We start from the raw sequence: 13,563 nt of genomic DNA, 5'->3' as shown, positions 1-13,563 counted from the left end.
TCTGCCACGCCATGTGGTCACCTCCGGGGCAGGCGGGAATCGAACTCATGAGGAAGCGGCTTTAGATTCTCAGTGCTGTGCTTTAACCCGCTGCGCCACCAGGGAGGGCCAGATTCCTTCTCTTTTTACTTGAAATAATATCAAGTGGTATGTGTGGCACCATATATGTAAAATTTATCACTTCTACTTTAATACAATTCTTTGTCCACTATTCGTCAGTGTCATCAAATGTTCTAAAAATATGTCCATCTAAGATTTACCCACAATCTGTTTTTGCACACTTACGAGTCATCGCCTTTGACCACTATGAAATGCACTTGGGTAATAGTTTAACACAACATTAAATGATTTTGTATTAGTAGAAAATGTTAAATTTCACTATTGAACAGGAACATTACAGAACAGCATGTCTGAACATTTAGTCTAAAGCAACTCATAAAGCTGAAAATATTTTTTCTTTAAGAAATGTTTTAGAGACGTCACCACACCTTTGGGGCCCCCATGCCCTCTGCTTGACTCTTTAATCCTTTAGTCACACATCAAATGTGATCAGAAATGAAGCTATGTCTTCCCATTCTTCTTAGCATACTCAATTTGCTTAGGATAAAAATAGTGCCATTGATGGTGGTAATCAGTTCAGACTCTTCAATTTGCCATTTGACATTCTTCATTATTCCTTATGAAAAAGAAGCAAATAACCACAAAGAGAATTTAAAGAAACCATAAGAGATCAGGGACAAATATAGCATACTTTGATTATAGAGACAAAGTGGCTAGTATTATTACTAGGGATCATCAAAAGTACACTCTCTACATGTGTAATCAGATGCTTAACAAACAGTTTCTCACAGTAAAAATATAATGACTATTGCAGGTCAAGTGTCCACAAGCATATAAATTATATCATTTATGGTCATGGTTTATTTTATTTTTACCTCTCTTAAAATTTTATACTTTTCATTGTGTAGCCTTTGTATCTGTTGAGGCTCATTAGGACTTGAGCAGGGATCTCATATGCTTTAAAAGGATTTTTTTTTTTACTCTTACTGCTGGGTTACTAAAGGAGAAAGTAAAAATTGTTAATTGTAACTATGACATTAGACCAGCTATAGAAAGAATAACTTTTATTTTTTTTTTTTTTTAGGTTTGTAGCCAAACCATGTGCCATAGCTCTCAGCATTCAGGCCAATGGACCACAAATTGCCCAGCCAAATGCCATTCTGGAAAAGGTCTTCACTGCCATTACAAAGGTAGGATTTTCATTGTCTGGAATATGAATTGTCATGAACATCATTCTCAGCCTGAATCATCCAGACCTTTCTCTCTGAGGTTTGAGAATCAGCTTTTGCCCAAAAAATGTGCTTTTTTGCTGCAAAATGTGGTTTTAGAAACCAAGCTCACAAGCGTGACGATCAAACCAAAATAAATAGAAACTGAATAAATGTGAGCATATATGAGATGTATTTGTTTACTTTGCAGTTGATTTTAGAAGCCTGTCTGTGAAAAGGAGTCTAGGTTACATGGTGATTGTTCTGATGCTGAGTCTTTTTAATTTCACCACACGCGAGACAGTCCATGTAGGGCTTGGATGGGACATTGGGGAGGAGATTGGGTAGATTTAAGATGAATAGTTATTCATGACAGAAAAGGCCTGTTTGCTTGTTGCATTGCCCATGTGTTCTCACACTTGTGATACAAGGGAAATATGGATGGAAAAGGGAATAACTGAAAGGAGGGAAGTTACAACATGAAAGGATGAAGATAGTTTGGAGACTTCTAAGTTATAGCTTCACTATGGAGAAAATGGGAGAGGAGATAATCTCTCTGGAGAGTGTAAAAGTCCAAAGTAGAAGCAGGATGGGAAGAGCAGGGGTAGGGAAGGAGAAGAAAGAAGAGAGATTTCCCCTCCCCCCACCCCCCTACTAGCTGCAGTTTCTATCAGACAGAGGAGAGGAGAGTCAGAAACCTTTAATCTAAGGCTGTAAGAAAATAAAGCAAAATACAACATCTAAATATCTTATTATTCTTAATAGATTGTACTTATCTCTTTTCCGACTGTTATGTGGACAGAGAAAGAGAGAAATGTGGCACTTTAGGAGAAGTAATGGGTGTTTTTATATGAAATAGTTCATTTTCCCTCTTTCCTTTTTCTGGGACATTTATGCAGGCATTTAAGATGTGACTTGAGAGTGTTAAGTAAATTTTATTCCATTTTTGGTAATTGTGTTTGCTAGTAGCCATTTGTATTATTTGTCTCTTGTCCTAAAACTGTTAACTCAAATATTCAAGCCTTTTTTGTTTGTTTTATTGTAATTTCTCTAGGGTTTCCCTCTCTATCCTTTTAAAAATAGTACTTTTTCCTGGAGAAGTTTAAGAAAGTACCAGGTGTTTTTCATAGCTCTGCCAGGAAGAGAAGAATGAGTGGAATTTTAGGAAAAGTTCTGGCAGTTTGGTTGAGTGATTTTAGATTTTCAAGTTCCAACCTGAAGGGACACATGTCCTGTGGTATTTAAAGGAGAAAATATTAAGAAAAGAACTTATATTTTTATCTAACATGTGAATTTACTGTGGCAAAACACCTTTTCCTCTGTTTAAACAAAATATATGTAGGGCATTATCTGGTTCATTTTTTAATGTGATTATAACATATTTTTGTTTACCTTAGGAACTGTTCTAAATGCATTAAATGTACCATATTCTAGATGGATAATAAAAGGATTTTCCTGGCCAAATGCTATGCCTCCATTTTGAAGTCCTGCAGGGGACATTGTATTTTCCTTGCCTTATATTCATTGCCTTTTGGTTGCTGAAGAAATTTCTTTTGTACAGGTAATAAACAGAATTTTGCAACTAGGTTGACACTCAAGAGAATATTTGCTTCCAGCTAATTTTAAAGACCATATTCTCTTAGTTTCCAAGGTGATTCCTTTGGAAGTTTTTATGTGATTAGAGCAGAAGGTTCATGCTGTAATTATAAATGCAGCAAAGTTGGAACTCTTTTTCCTTGAGTTCTTCGTAGTTCTCCCATGCTGTTTATGACACAAGAAAGTAGTGTTCACTTGACTGAACTGGAAGTAGGAGGAGAAGGGGTTGGACTGTCTACATGTTTGAATGATCATCTTGCATCCTAGCCTTGACATGATCCAAGTCACCTTTGGAGAAGGACATTGTCACCCTTTTCCAAGTGTATCAGGATGTATCCTCAAACTCTTAAAATCTATTGTGCACAGGACTAGTCTCACAATCTGTACAGGCCAGTGAAGAATGAAATTGTGGAAACCATTGTTCAAAAAGCAAGAAAAAATGCACCCCTTAAAGGCATAAAAAAATTAAGCTTACTTCCAGTCTTTTTCCCCTCTCAAGGTGTTTTTGTTCTTCCCTCTGTAATGTGGATATTCAGAGATAAGTACAGATCCCTGGTGGGCAGCTGAGACCCCACCCTGTGACTGAGTATGCTGTGACCACTAGCTGGTGAGCTCTGGCTCTCCTCAGATCCCAGGCCACTCTGCCCAGACCAGGGGTGAGGAAGTTGAGGCAGTCTTCTCCCCTTTCCATGGCCTAATGCCTCAAAACTGACCTCTAAGTGCATTGCAGTCTCTGCACCAGAGCACACACAGTGCCACTGACCGGTGGACGGAGCGGGGAGACTTGTCATCACCAGGTTGCCCTGGTAACAAGAATGCTGCAGTCTGGGGTGCATTAGGCAACTGCCATGTTCGACCCTGAGACACTTTGGGGCAAGCACACCAATCTTAGCCCTTTTCATGCTTGTATTCACAGCAGTAGTCACTGGCAAGGGTGCAAAGGGATGATAGGGCTTGGTGAGCCAGGGGGCAAGGAAGTCAGTTAGTTACCTAGAACTCGTGTGCGGGAAGTAGTTTGACTGTGTGTGAGCCTGGCCTCCAAGTCCCTGAAACATACTGCACTTCATTGGACTTCAGAGAGGCGCCACTGATTCCATATAAGATCGTTCAGAATTTTAAGATAGCAACCACAGGAATTTAAGCCCCAGTGTGGGCCTTTCAGAATGTGGGACTCTTTGGGACTGCACTGGTCACATACCCTGACTATGTGGTTCTTGTCTATGAAATTAACTGATAGATTTGAGCCCCTTTATATCCCCAAGCAGATTTTCCTTTGCAGGTCACATCTGTTTGCTGGTCTCTCTCTTCAGTAAAATCTAATGTTTTGTAAACATTACAGAGCACTGATCCCTTCTGCAAAATAATTAGAAGTTTTCATTTTGAGTCACTAGCCTGAGTGGTAGTTTGGAGCACCCCTGTGCTGCTGGCCAGCATCTGTCTTGGGCTGCATGTCATTAATAAATGAGGGGGTTTTCTGTTTAGGCCAGTGGTTTCCATCCTCTAGTTCACACCTGAGGAGTGAAATGCACATTGCTTCATCCTATTTCAAGAGATTCTGACTTAGTAGACTTGGGATAGGGTCCAAGATTATGGGTTATCAAACTCATTCAAATGAACTGAATGGATATTTTTGAGTTACTTAATTGACTGTATCCAGAGTTATGTGAAGATATCTGTACATAACCAATCATTGGCAGGTATCTATAATGCTGGTAACCTCACTTTTCTAATCAAGTCAATTCCCCATTATGGGAAAACTATGTGTATAGACTGCAAAACCAGGTTTTAAAATCCAGAGAAATCATAATAGTCCACTTTTGGTACGTCATATATTATTTCAAAAGTTATAAACAGATTCCTTATAATTTTTTTCTCCCTCAGTTTCCTCTTAATACCTGTCCCCTTTTTATTTTACTTTTCTCTCCTGATGTTGATTATGATTATTAAAATTATTATTCTTGATAATTATTCCTTATTCCTAATAAAAAATGTCTACATGGGTCAGCATTATTCATTTCTTTCCTTGCCAATCTTTAAAAAGAAAACATCAAACAGTTAAAAAATAAAAATATACCTGGAAGGAAAAAAAAACGAAAATCTTACAAACTCTATATTTTGTAAAGTAGGAGACACTTATCGTCTAGTTATATATATATGTATATATATGTGTGTGTGTGTGTGTGTGTGTATACATATGTATGCATATTATGTATGTACTATACATAATATATATATAATATATAGTATATATAGTACATATATATTTTATATAAATATACTGGAAGGGAAAAAAGGAAAAATCTCGCAAACTCTATTTTTGGTAAAGTAGGAGATACTTATCGTCTAGCTTATATATATAAAAGGCTAAGAAAAAAAAAACAGCTAGGGTTGGACAGAATCCATGTGGGAGGAAGTGAAAACATGAAATGTGGATGAAGAACTCAGTGGGTGTGGATTTCAGGCAAATGAGCAAAAAAAAGACAGCTCCTGAGGGTGAAGGAGGTGAAGTTCTCTCCACTGTTTGCCACTCTGGGTAGGAAAGTTAGGCCTCAGATGTCCCTGGACACATTTTCATTCAGAAAGGAGAGGAGCTATATTTCCTGGAAGCAATCTACCCTGTTGGGCAACTGAATGGGAATGGCAAGAGCAAACTTTCTGCTCCCCATACTAGCAGGAGTTGTCAGGAAAATCCAACTGACTTAATCCATGAGTAATAAAGAAGGACTCACACAACATTAAGAACAAATAAATGAAAGTGTAGTCCATTTATTAACAAAAATTGTCACTAAAAAAATTGACACCACAGGTCTAACAAAAATTGTGATGTAGTGGTTTAGCATACATTTAAAAGGTAATGAAGCAGTTATTCTTTGAGAGAGGACCATAGGAAAATAATATAAGAACTACAGGAAAAAATTTTGGTCAGCAGAAAGAGATGCAGTGTGAGCTGGTGGGTGTAAAGTACTGAAACCATGACAAAACTAAAGAAAGAATTGGAAAAAACACATGAAGCACTAGAGATTGCTGAAAACTCAGCAGGAGCATGAGAGACAGAAATAGTAAAACTGAACTAATTGAAACAAAAATCTCAAGTAATTAGGAATATAGACCAAGCTGACCAAATACCTACCTAAATGAAAAGCCTTAAGGAAAAGTAAAATAGCAAAAAACTGTTGAAAGATTTTATTCAAGAAACTTTTCCTGAAATAGAGGTTCACTTTAATATGCTAATAAAAATGTAGTAAAAATTGACCTAAAAAGATTAGAGCGAAGTCTTTCTAGGGAAATAAAATCAGTATGAATTTAACCTTCTTTATAGCAATATTCAGCAGAATCATATATTTAGGAAGTTGTGAACTAAGAATTTTATATTCAGCCAAATTGTTTTTACATTGTGATATATAAAAACAAACATTTCAGTGCACAAATTAGGGTTGGGGGAGTTGTCCCCATAAATCCCTCTTGAATAAACTGTCAAAACATTAATTTCAGCAGACTATGGATTATCAGGCTAAGGTTTGTCAGGGAATGTTAGTGAGTTTTGAATAATTTCAAACAACTGAACCAAAATAAATTTGAGGATTTGGATGTTAGACCAGAAAACATTATCTACTCTGACAGTAAAAACTATATACAACTAACAATAATCAGGATGGTGGGAGTTGCAATAATTCCACTGCTTATTTAATCAGTAGCTGGGAACCAAGGGGTGTCAGTTTAAGCAGACCAACTGAGTAATAGAATTATGAACATATTTAACCATAAAGAATAAAATTTATGAGAGATAAGATTAGTAACTAATATTGGCTCAGGGAGAAAGAGGAAATTTACTAGTTTCCAGTATTACTGATATGGACTTAGTATTGACTGAAAACAAATGGAAGTATTATGACTGTATGGATAGCCCACTGTAATGAAAATTGCTCACAAGAAGAAGGAAAGTAAGACAAACTGTATTTGGTTTGTTAAAAGAATTGTTTTAAAAGCATCGATACAGTAGGCAAGGCGTAACATAATTAAAGTGAGTGAACTATAAATATCCTTATTGATTATATCATTTGACTCATCTAATGAACAATTCAGTTTGGGTTACAAAGCATTAAAGAAATGCCTTAACACAAGTAATTACAAATATTGAAAAGAAGAGTAGGTATGAGTAAGGGAATATGATAAAAAATAAAGAACATAGGGCTGCTAGTTTTACATGAAGTTGGAATTCAAGTCAAGAAAGATTAAAACAATGACTTGGCATTTTAATGCCAGAGGATACAATTCACAATGAATTTAAAATAGATATGAAAATGTATGTATTGAATATCCTAAGAAGGGGAATCTTTGAATGATGCCTCTTTGCAGCTTCACCTTCCCCCAGCTGCTTCCCTTGAAGGTTATTGCAGTTGACACAGTGGGGTGGCTGTTCCCATCTAATCTTCCTTGCTGATGAGAAGTACAAGTATTTGAGCAGAATCCGTTTGTTGTTTTATAATGAATAACTACTTTTTTCCTAAGTGCTTGTTAATATTAGATCTGTTCAAGGTGGACCAATGTTCCCAGTGTTCAATGCAGAAATCTGAAGAGCAGATAGTCTAAGTGGGAAATCCTTGACATATAGAGGAGAGATCTATTAGTGATGAAGATGACAGTGTTTTTCCTGGTACTTGCTTCATAGCATCCTGATGAGAAGCGACTGGAAGGTCTGTCCAAGCAACTGGACTGGGATGTTCGCAGCATTCAGCGCTGGTTTCGACAAAGACGCAACCAGGAGAAACCAAGCACACTCACCCGGTTCTGCGAGAGCATGTAAGTTGTTTTTCATTTTGAAAGAAAGCCTTGCCTAAGTTCTATACCATCCTTGGGGTGAACATACAGTTCTTTACAGGCTCCACAAGTCACCAAAAAGCATGCCTTTGGGTGGAAAAGAATTTGTGTGTAAGAATTTGTGATGTTTACAATGACTGCAGTCAATGACATTTGCTACCTAATGGACTTTCTGCAAAATAGGAAGATTACAGAGGCTAACTGTGGTAATTTCAATCATCCACCTTTGAAATACAGCACTAGAAACTCATTACTTTTATCATTGGAATTTTAATAGAAGGGACTTTCTGAAAACGTTCTCTCCACTAATAATAGCTGAGACACTACCAGAGGGTCATGATGATGTCCTATATTCCTGGAGATTTAAGAAATGGCAGTATTATTTTCCTGGTGAGTTTAATGAAGCATTGCTTGAAAGTGGGGAGAACAGAAAGAATGCCTGCTCCATTTCTGAAATGTGAACTTTATGGTGTGTAAATTATATATCAATAAAGCTGTTAAAAATAATAAAAGACTCACAGAGAATGCTTCTAACACAGTGATATTTGGAAGTACTGACACAGAATACACTTCATTTTAGGAAAGTTAGAGAAAAGGAGGAGCGAAGCATTGAGCCCCAACCCCAACCAAGGAAAGATTCCACCGCCAGACTCATTGGCCTAGACTCGTTCATCCTTCGGGGTTTGACTGTGCCTTTGTTTATCAGTTCTTTCCTTTGGAGGTAGTCCCTGGCCTCTGGTCACTTAAACAACCGTGTTGTCAGTGTATACATTCTTTGAGACTCTTTCTACTTGGGGTTAAAGTTGTATTTTCAGGTTTTGCATTTAAACAAAACTTATTTTAGCCATTTGCAGAGAAACCCTAATGTTATAGGAGAAATGAGGGGGAGGGAAGAGAGTGTAGATTATGAGGGCTGGATGAATAGGGGGAGCATAAACAGGGTCTTCGGGAGGTCACAATATTTATAAAACCTAGAACAACAACCTAGTAGATACAATCTGCAAATCCCTTCCTATAATTGAACTAGTGGCAGTTTATGGAAGAAGTATTTCTGCATCTGGGCTCCTCCTGATCAAAAGCCAAAATTGCTTCCTGGCTTTGACACTTATGCAAAAGGCTCAGGCTCTCTAGTGAATTCACATGTCTGAGCAACGGTGAAGTTGGATCTTGCCCCACAAAGCGCACGTTCCCTTTTCCCCTCCTTCAGCTAGCTACTTTGGCAATAACATAGTGCAAGTCCTTTCTATACTGTACTCACCAGTTCCATGCTAGTGTGCCCAAGAACTACTCAGCTGGCTCTTTTTAAAAATAAAGATCGTGGCCCTCCCTGGTGGCACAGTGGGTTAAAGCACAGCACTGAGAAGCTAAAGCCACTTCCGCATGAGTTCGATCCCCGCCTGCCCCGGAGGTGACCCACATGGCGCTGCAGACCCCTCCCGACCCCCTGCTGCTCCCCTCAGCAGTGTACTTCATCAATCTGCCTGTTTTGCTCCCCACTCTGTTTCTGGTGAATCCTCTCACCGCCCCTGCATCTCTGGCCTGTACCCCAGTTCTGTATATACAAATAAATAAATCTTTTTTTAAAAAAAAAAAGAGGGACCCTCCCTGGTGGCGCAGTGGGTTAAAGCGCAGCACTGAGAATCTAAAGATGCTTCTGCATGAGTTCAATTCCCACCTGCCCCGGGAGGTGACCACATGGTGTGGCAGACCTCTCCTGACCTGTCCGCTGCTCCCCTCAGCAGTGTACTTCGTCGCTCTGCCTGTTCTGTTCCACGCGCTGTCTCTGGTGAAGCCTCTCACCGCCCCTGAGCCTCTGGCCTGTACCCCAGTTCTGTATGCACAAATAAATAAATCTTTACAAAAAAAAATGAAGATTGTGATTCAGTCAGTCAGCAATAGTAGCCAGGGTGGCATTTTCAACAAAATCCCAGGAGATCCTAATGCTACTGGCCCAGCGACCACACATTTCTAACAGCAGGACTCAACACTACACCAGCATCTGGATCTTCTTCCTGAATTTAGCTGGCCCTTACCTGTCTATCATGAGACTGTCATGGCTGCAATCATTTAAAAATAATTTCTAAGTGATTCTGAGAGACACAGCAATGTGAAGAAGGCAGTGTGGTCAGGGCCACAATGATATCAGTTACGATCTCTCAAGAAACTTACTACAGCGTCAGGAAGATAAGGCATGCTCTCTGAGTGTGTGTACATCAATATCATCAGTATTAGTAGCTATCTACCATCCATGTGCTAGATGATTGGTACACCCCACCAGAACTGACAGATCAAAGGAAAAGAGCTCCGGCAGAGTTGGGGCGCTCAGTTTGCTGGTACTAGAACTCAGTTCATCCCAGTGGACTTTGACTTCTGTGTCAGAAGACTGTATTGGTGAACTTGTTTTGAAATACTCTTCTCTTTGGCTTTTGGGTTGCCCTTGAATTCTCCTGCCTCTCTGAAGGCTTGTTTTTTTTTTTTTACGAAAGTTTATTTTTACATCATTTTGTACATTTTTTTTTCATCTCAATTGTAATCCCTGCGGGTTTCCCATCACCAAGTCACCCGTGTGCCATCACCATAATACCATGCACTTCCCTCACCACCCCCCCGTTTTTGATCCCATTCCCCACTCCACCCCCGCAAAATGTCTCTGGTATATGGTTGTTCATTATTTTTGTTATTTTCTCGCCTGGTCCATTATACTCCTGCTATGAGTGAAACCATCTGGTATTTTTCTTTCTCTTCCTGGCTTATCTCACTAAGCATGATCTTTTCCAGCTCCATCCATGTTGCTGCAAAAGACATGTGTTTCTCTTTTTTGGTTGCTGAGTAATATTCCATTGTATATATGTACCACATCTTTTTTATCCAGTCATCTACTTTTGGGCATTTGGGCTGCTTCCATGTTTTTCCAATTGTAAGTAAAGCAGCAATAAACATGGGGATACAGGTATCTTTTTCAATCAGTGTTTTTGTGTCTTTTGGGTAGATACCTCTGAGTGGGATTGCTGGGTTGTAGGGAAGCTCCATGTTTAGCAGTTTGACGAACCTCCAAACAGTTTTCCATAGTGGTTGTACTAGTTTGCATTCCCACCAGCAGTGCAGGAGACTTCCCTGAAGGCTTTTTTATAGCATCATTTATTCTCCGTTTTCTCTGTCACCTGTTATGGCCCTTATATAAAGACTTACTCAGACTCAACCTCAACCTCTTCATTTCCTTATTCTCCCCTCCTCCTTCTCTGGAGAAGTTTCCTTATCTCACCAACTTCTTCCAAAGCCATGTCCAATGCAGATGTTTCTTCACAGGTATTATTCTGCTTTTCCCAACTAGTATCTCTTATTTACTTCTTTCTACAACTTTCCTTTTTTTCCTGTTGTCTGCTTGCTTCCATTAAACTCAAACCAATCAAATACTGAGTTCTATTCAGTTCTTTGTAAAGCCACAACTTTGTCTCAAATCTTATTCCTCATAGGTCTCACTATTTATTTTATATTAATAAATAGTGTATCTGCTACAAAAACTGTATGTTCCTAAAATACTGTCTTCAGATACTGTGTATCTGCTACAAAAACTGTATATTCCTAAAATACTGTCTTCAAGTTTTGCTGCTTCAAAACCTTGATAATTTTTTTTTTCTAGAACCATAGGATAAATATTAGGTTCCTTTTCCTGACACTAGTTAGGCATTCATATTTGATGTTGGGTACATCCTTCCAGAGGTTTGTAGTTTCATTGTCTATATATTTCCCATTTGTGCTTTGGTTGGTGCTGTGTTCCGGCAAGGAACACCTGTATTCCACTGCTCTGCCTCTATTCCCTACTCATTCTTCAAACCCTGGGCACTATCATGGGATAATTTAAATAGAATCACTGCTTTCTTATGTGATTAATTATTCTGAACTTGTCTATGTATTTGCACCATAATTATCTATGTGTATATATATATATATACACACATATATATATATATACACACACACACACATATATATACATACATACATACGTATATATATTGCTCCTTGAAATCCAAGAACCCCATCATGTTTTTCTTGCATTCTTCTCAGCCTTTACTAAAATACACAGACTCTGCTGAATTAATAACTATTAAATGACTCTCTATTATAATGATGTTTTGGAAAGCTTTGCTGATCCAAGTTGGCATTCTGACTCTCCCACCCCCATGTGAAGTGTGTGATGTACAATGACTTAACCTGAAGTTTGTGTAGGAAAATCACTGAACTGTGGAAAACTCTAAGACAGTTTCAAAGGCAAACATTCAGATATATATATGCTCATATATATATATATATATATGTATGTATGTATGTATAAGATTTGGAGTAGTTGTTTTTAACCAAGATGCTCATGATAATCTGCGAAGTTGGCAAGCTTTTCAGAACACACATGCCCTGCCCCAGGATGCCTGATTCAGGATGGTGATCCAGGTAGGGCCTGGACTTGTGTATCTTAGAAGAAACCTCCTGAACATGTACCACATACATCCTTGGTTAGAGCACATCAATATCTAAAGAGAGATGACTACGTATAAAATACTAAAAATTAAATAGCAAGTCAACACAAATTTGGGGCTTGATATAGGACCCAAGTGTAAAGCTTCTCCTCCCGCCCATGATATAAGTTGCTATTTTAGAAAGTCTGGGATGCACTCAGAGCATTGTGTTTCATCTCAGCAGTGTGAAGCAGCCCCAGTATGCATGCCAGCCAGTGCTGGTAACCATCTGCTGGCAGGTCCAGGTCTTGGCAGGCTCTTTTCATGCAGATGGACTGAGTAGAAGATGTTCAGCAAGTAGTGTGCTTAAACATTGATGTGACTTTTTTTTTCTTCATGCTTGATGTCACTCATTCATAGCTATACTAGTTTTGATGCATGTTTCTTCCAGATGCATTTAAATCCTTATTAGTAACTGAGAGACTTTCAAGAGACAGCAAAGATTTTATAAAAATGAGCTGTTATGTGGAACATGTTGGGGAAAGTGGTTCTGAATGAAGGCCAGTGCTGATGGGAGTCATGTTTTTAGGCTGCTGAAGCTTTAGCTTTCCCTCCAGCTACTGTATCAGGATAACATAAAAATAAAAAATATTTGCAGCATGAAACAGAAATAAGATGTCAGAATAAATGGTTTCCCACTCTGGGAATCTTTGCTCTGGTACTCATCATTTTTGAATACTGTACAGTTCTCTAATAGCACACACCTGGGAGTAAATATTATATATGACTTTTATTTAGGTAGTTTCCTATTGACTAGAAAGATAAATCTCGGAAAATATAGTGCAAGAAATAGTATACTTCACACATTAGTACTAATTTATTTGCATTGATGTTTGTTCCAAATGGAACCTGTGCTGTAAGATGAGAGTCCAAGATTTTCTTTTCTCTAGAAATTCCATTTTAGGGTTAGTGCTGATCAAAACAAGCCACAAATACTGCCATTTTCTGTTTAGTAACTTTGTTTCTGCAAAGAAAAACACTGTGATCTTCGTAATCTATAAAGTGGTTTAACCAGTTGCCTGCCTGCCCCAAGCCCTTCACTGTTATTATTATTATTATTTCACTGTTGTTATTTTGGTAGCTATTTTGCTTGGATAAGTCAGAGTGCTGTCTCAGTAAGAGAATGGAGCCTAATAATTGAGGCAAGAGAAAAACAGATTGTACAGGAAACAACAAGTTGAGTTCTCATATCCCTTTATTTTAGATCAATCTTTGATCTAAGGAAATGGTGTGGTGAATATCTTCAATGTATTCGTAACCCAGCCACCTGTTTTTTGGGGGGAAAAAAACAACTGCTTTCTTTGTAAGCTGTTTTAGATTCTCCCATGTATCCCATATTCTGCTCATGGGCAAAACTTTGCCAAACA

At 38.3% G+C, this 13,563-nt stretch overlaps 1 protein-coding gene across 1 annotated transcript in view; it reads left to right on the top strand.

The window, feature by feature from the left end:
* The window catches only part of CERS6 (ceramide synthase 6), a 254,533-nt gene that overhangs the window by 70,435 nt on the left and 170,535 nt on the right, over window positions 1-13,563 (top strand). The window contains exons 2-3 of the mRNA XM_004674575.2: window positions 1,145-1,250; window positions 7,534-7,664. Coding sequence (XP_004674632.1) covers window positions 1,145-1,250; window positions 7,534-7,664 — 237 coding nt within the window. The remainder of the gene's footprint in view (window positions 1-1,144; window positions 1,251-7,533; window positions 7,665-13,563) is intronic.

The sequence above is a fragment of the Condylura cristata genome, unplaced genomic scaffold, assembly GCF_000260355.1.
Source record: "Condylura cristata isolate star-nosed mole 26May11 unplaced genomic scaffold, ConCri1.0 scaffold00002, whole genome shotgun sequence".
Classification (NCBI taxonomy): Eukaryota; Metazoa; Chordata; class Mammalia; order Eulipotyphla; family Talpidae; genus Condylura; species Condylura cristata.
This window is presented reverse-complemented; position numbering and strand designations above follow the sequence as displayed.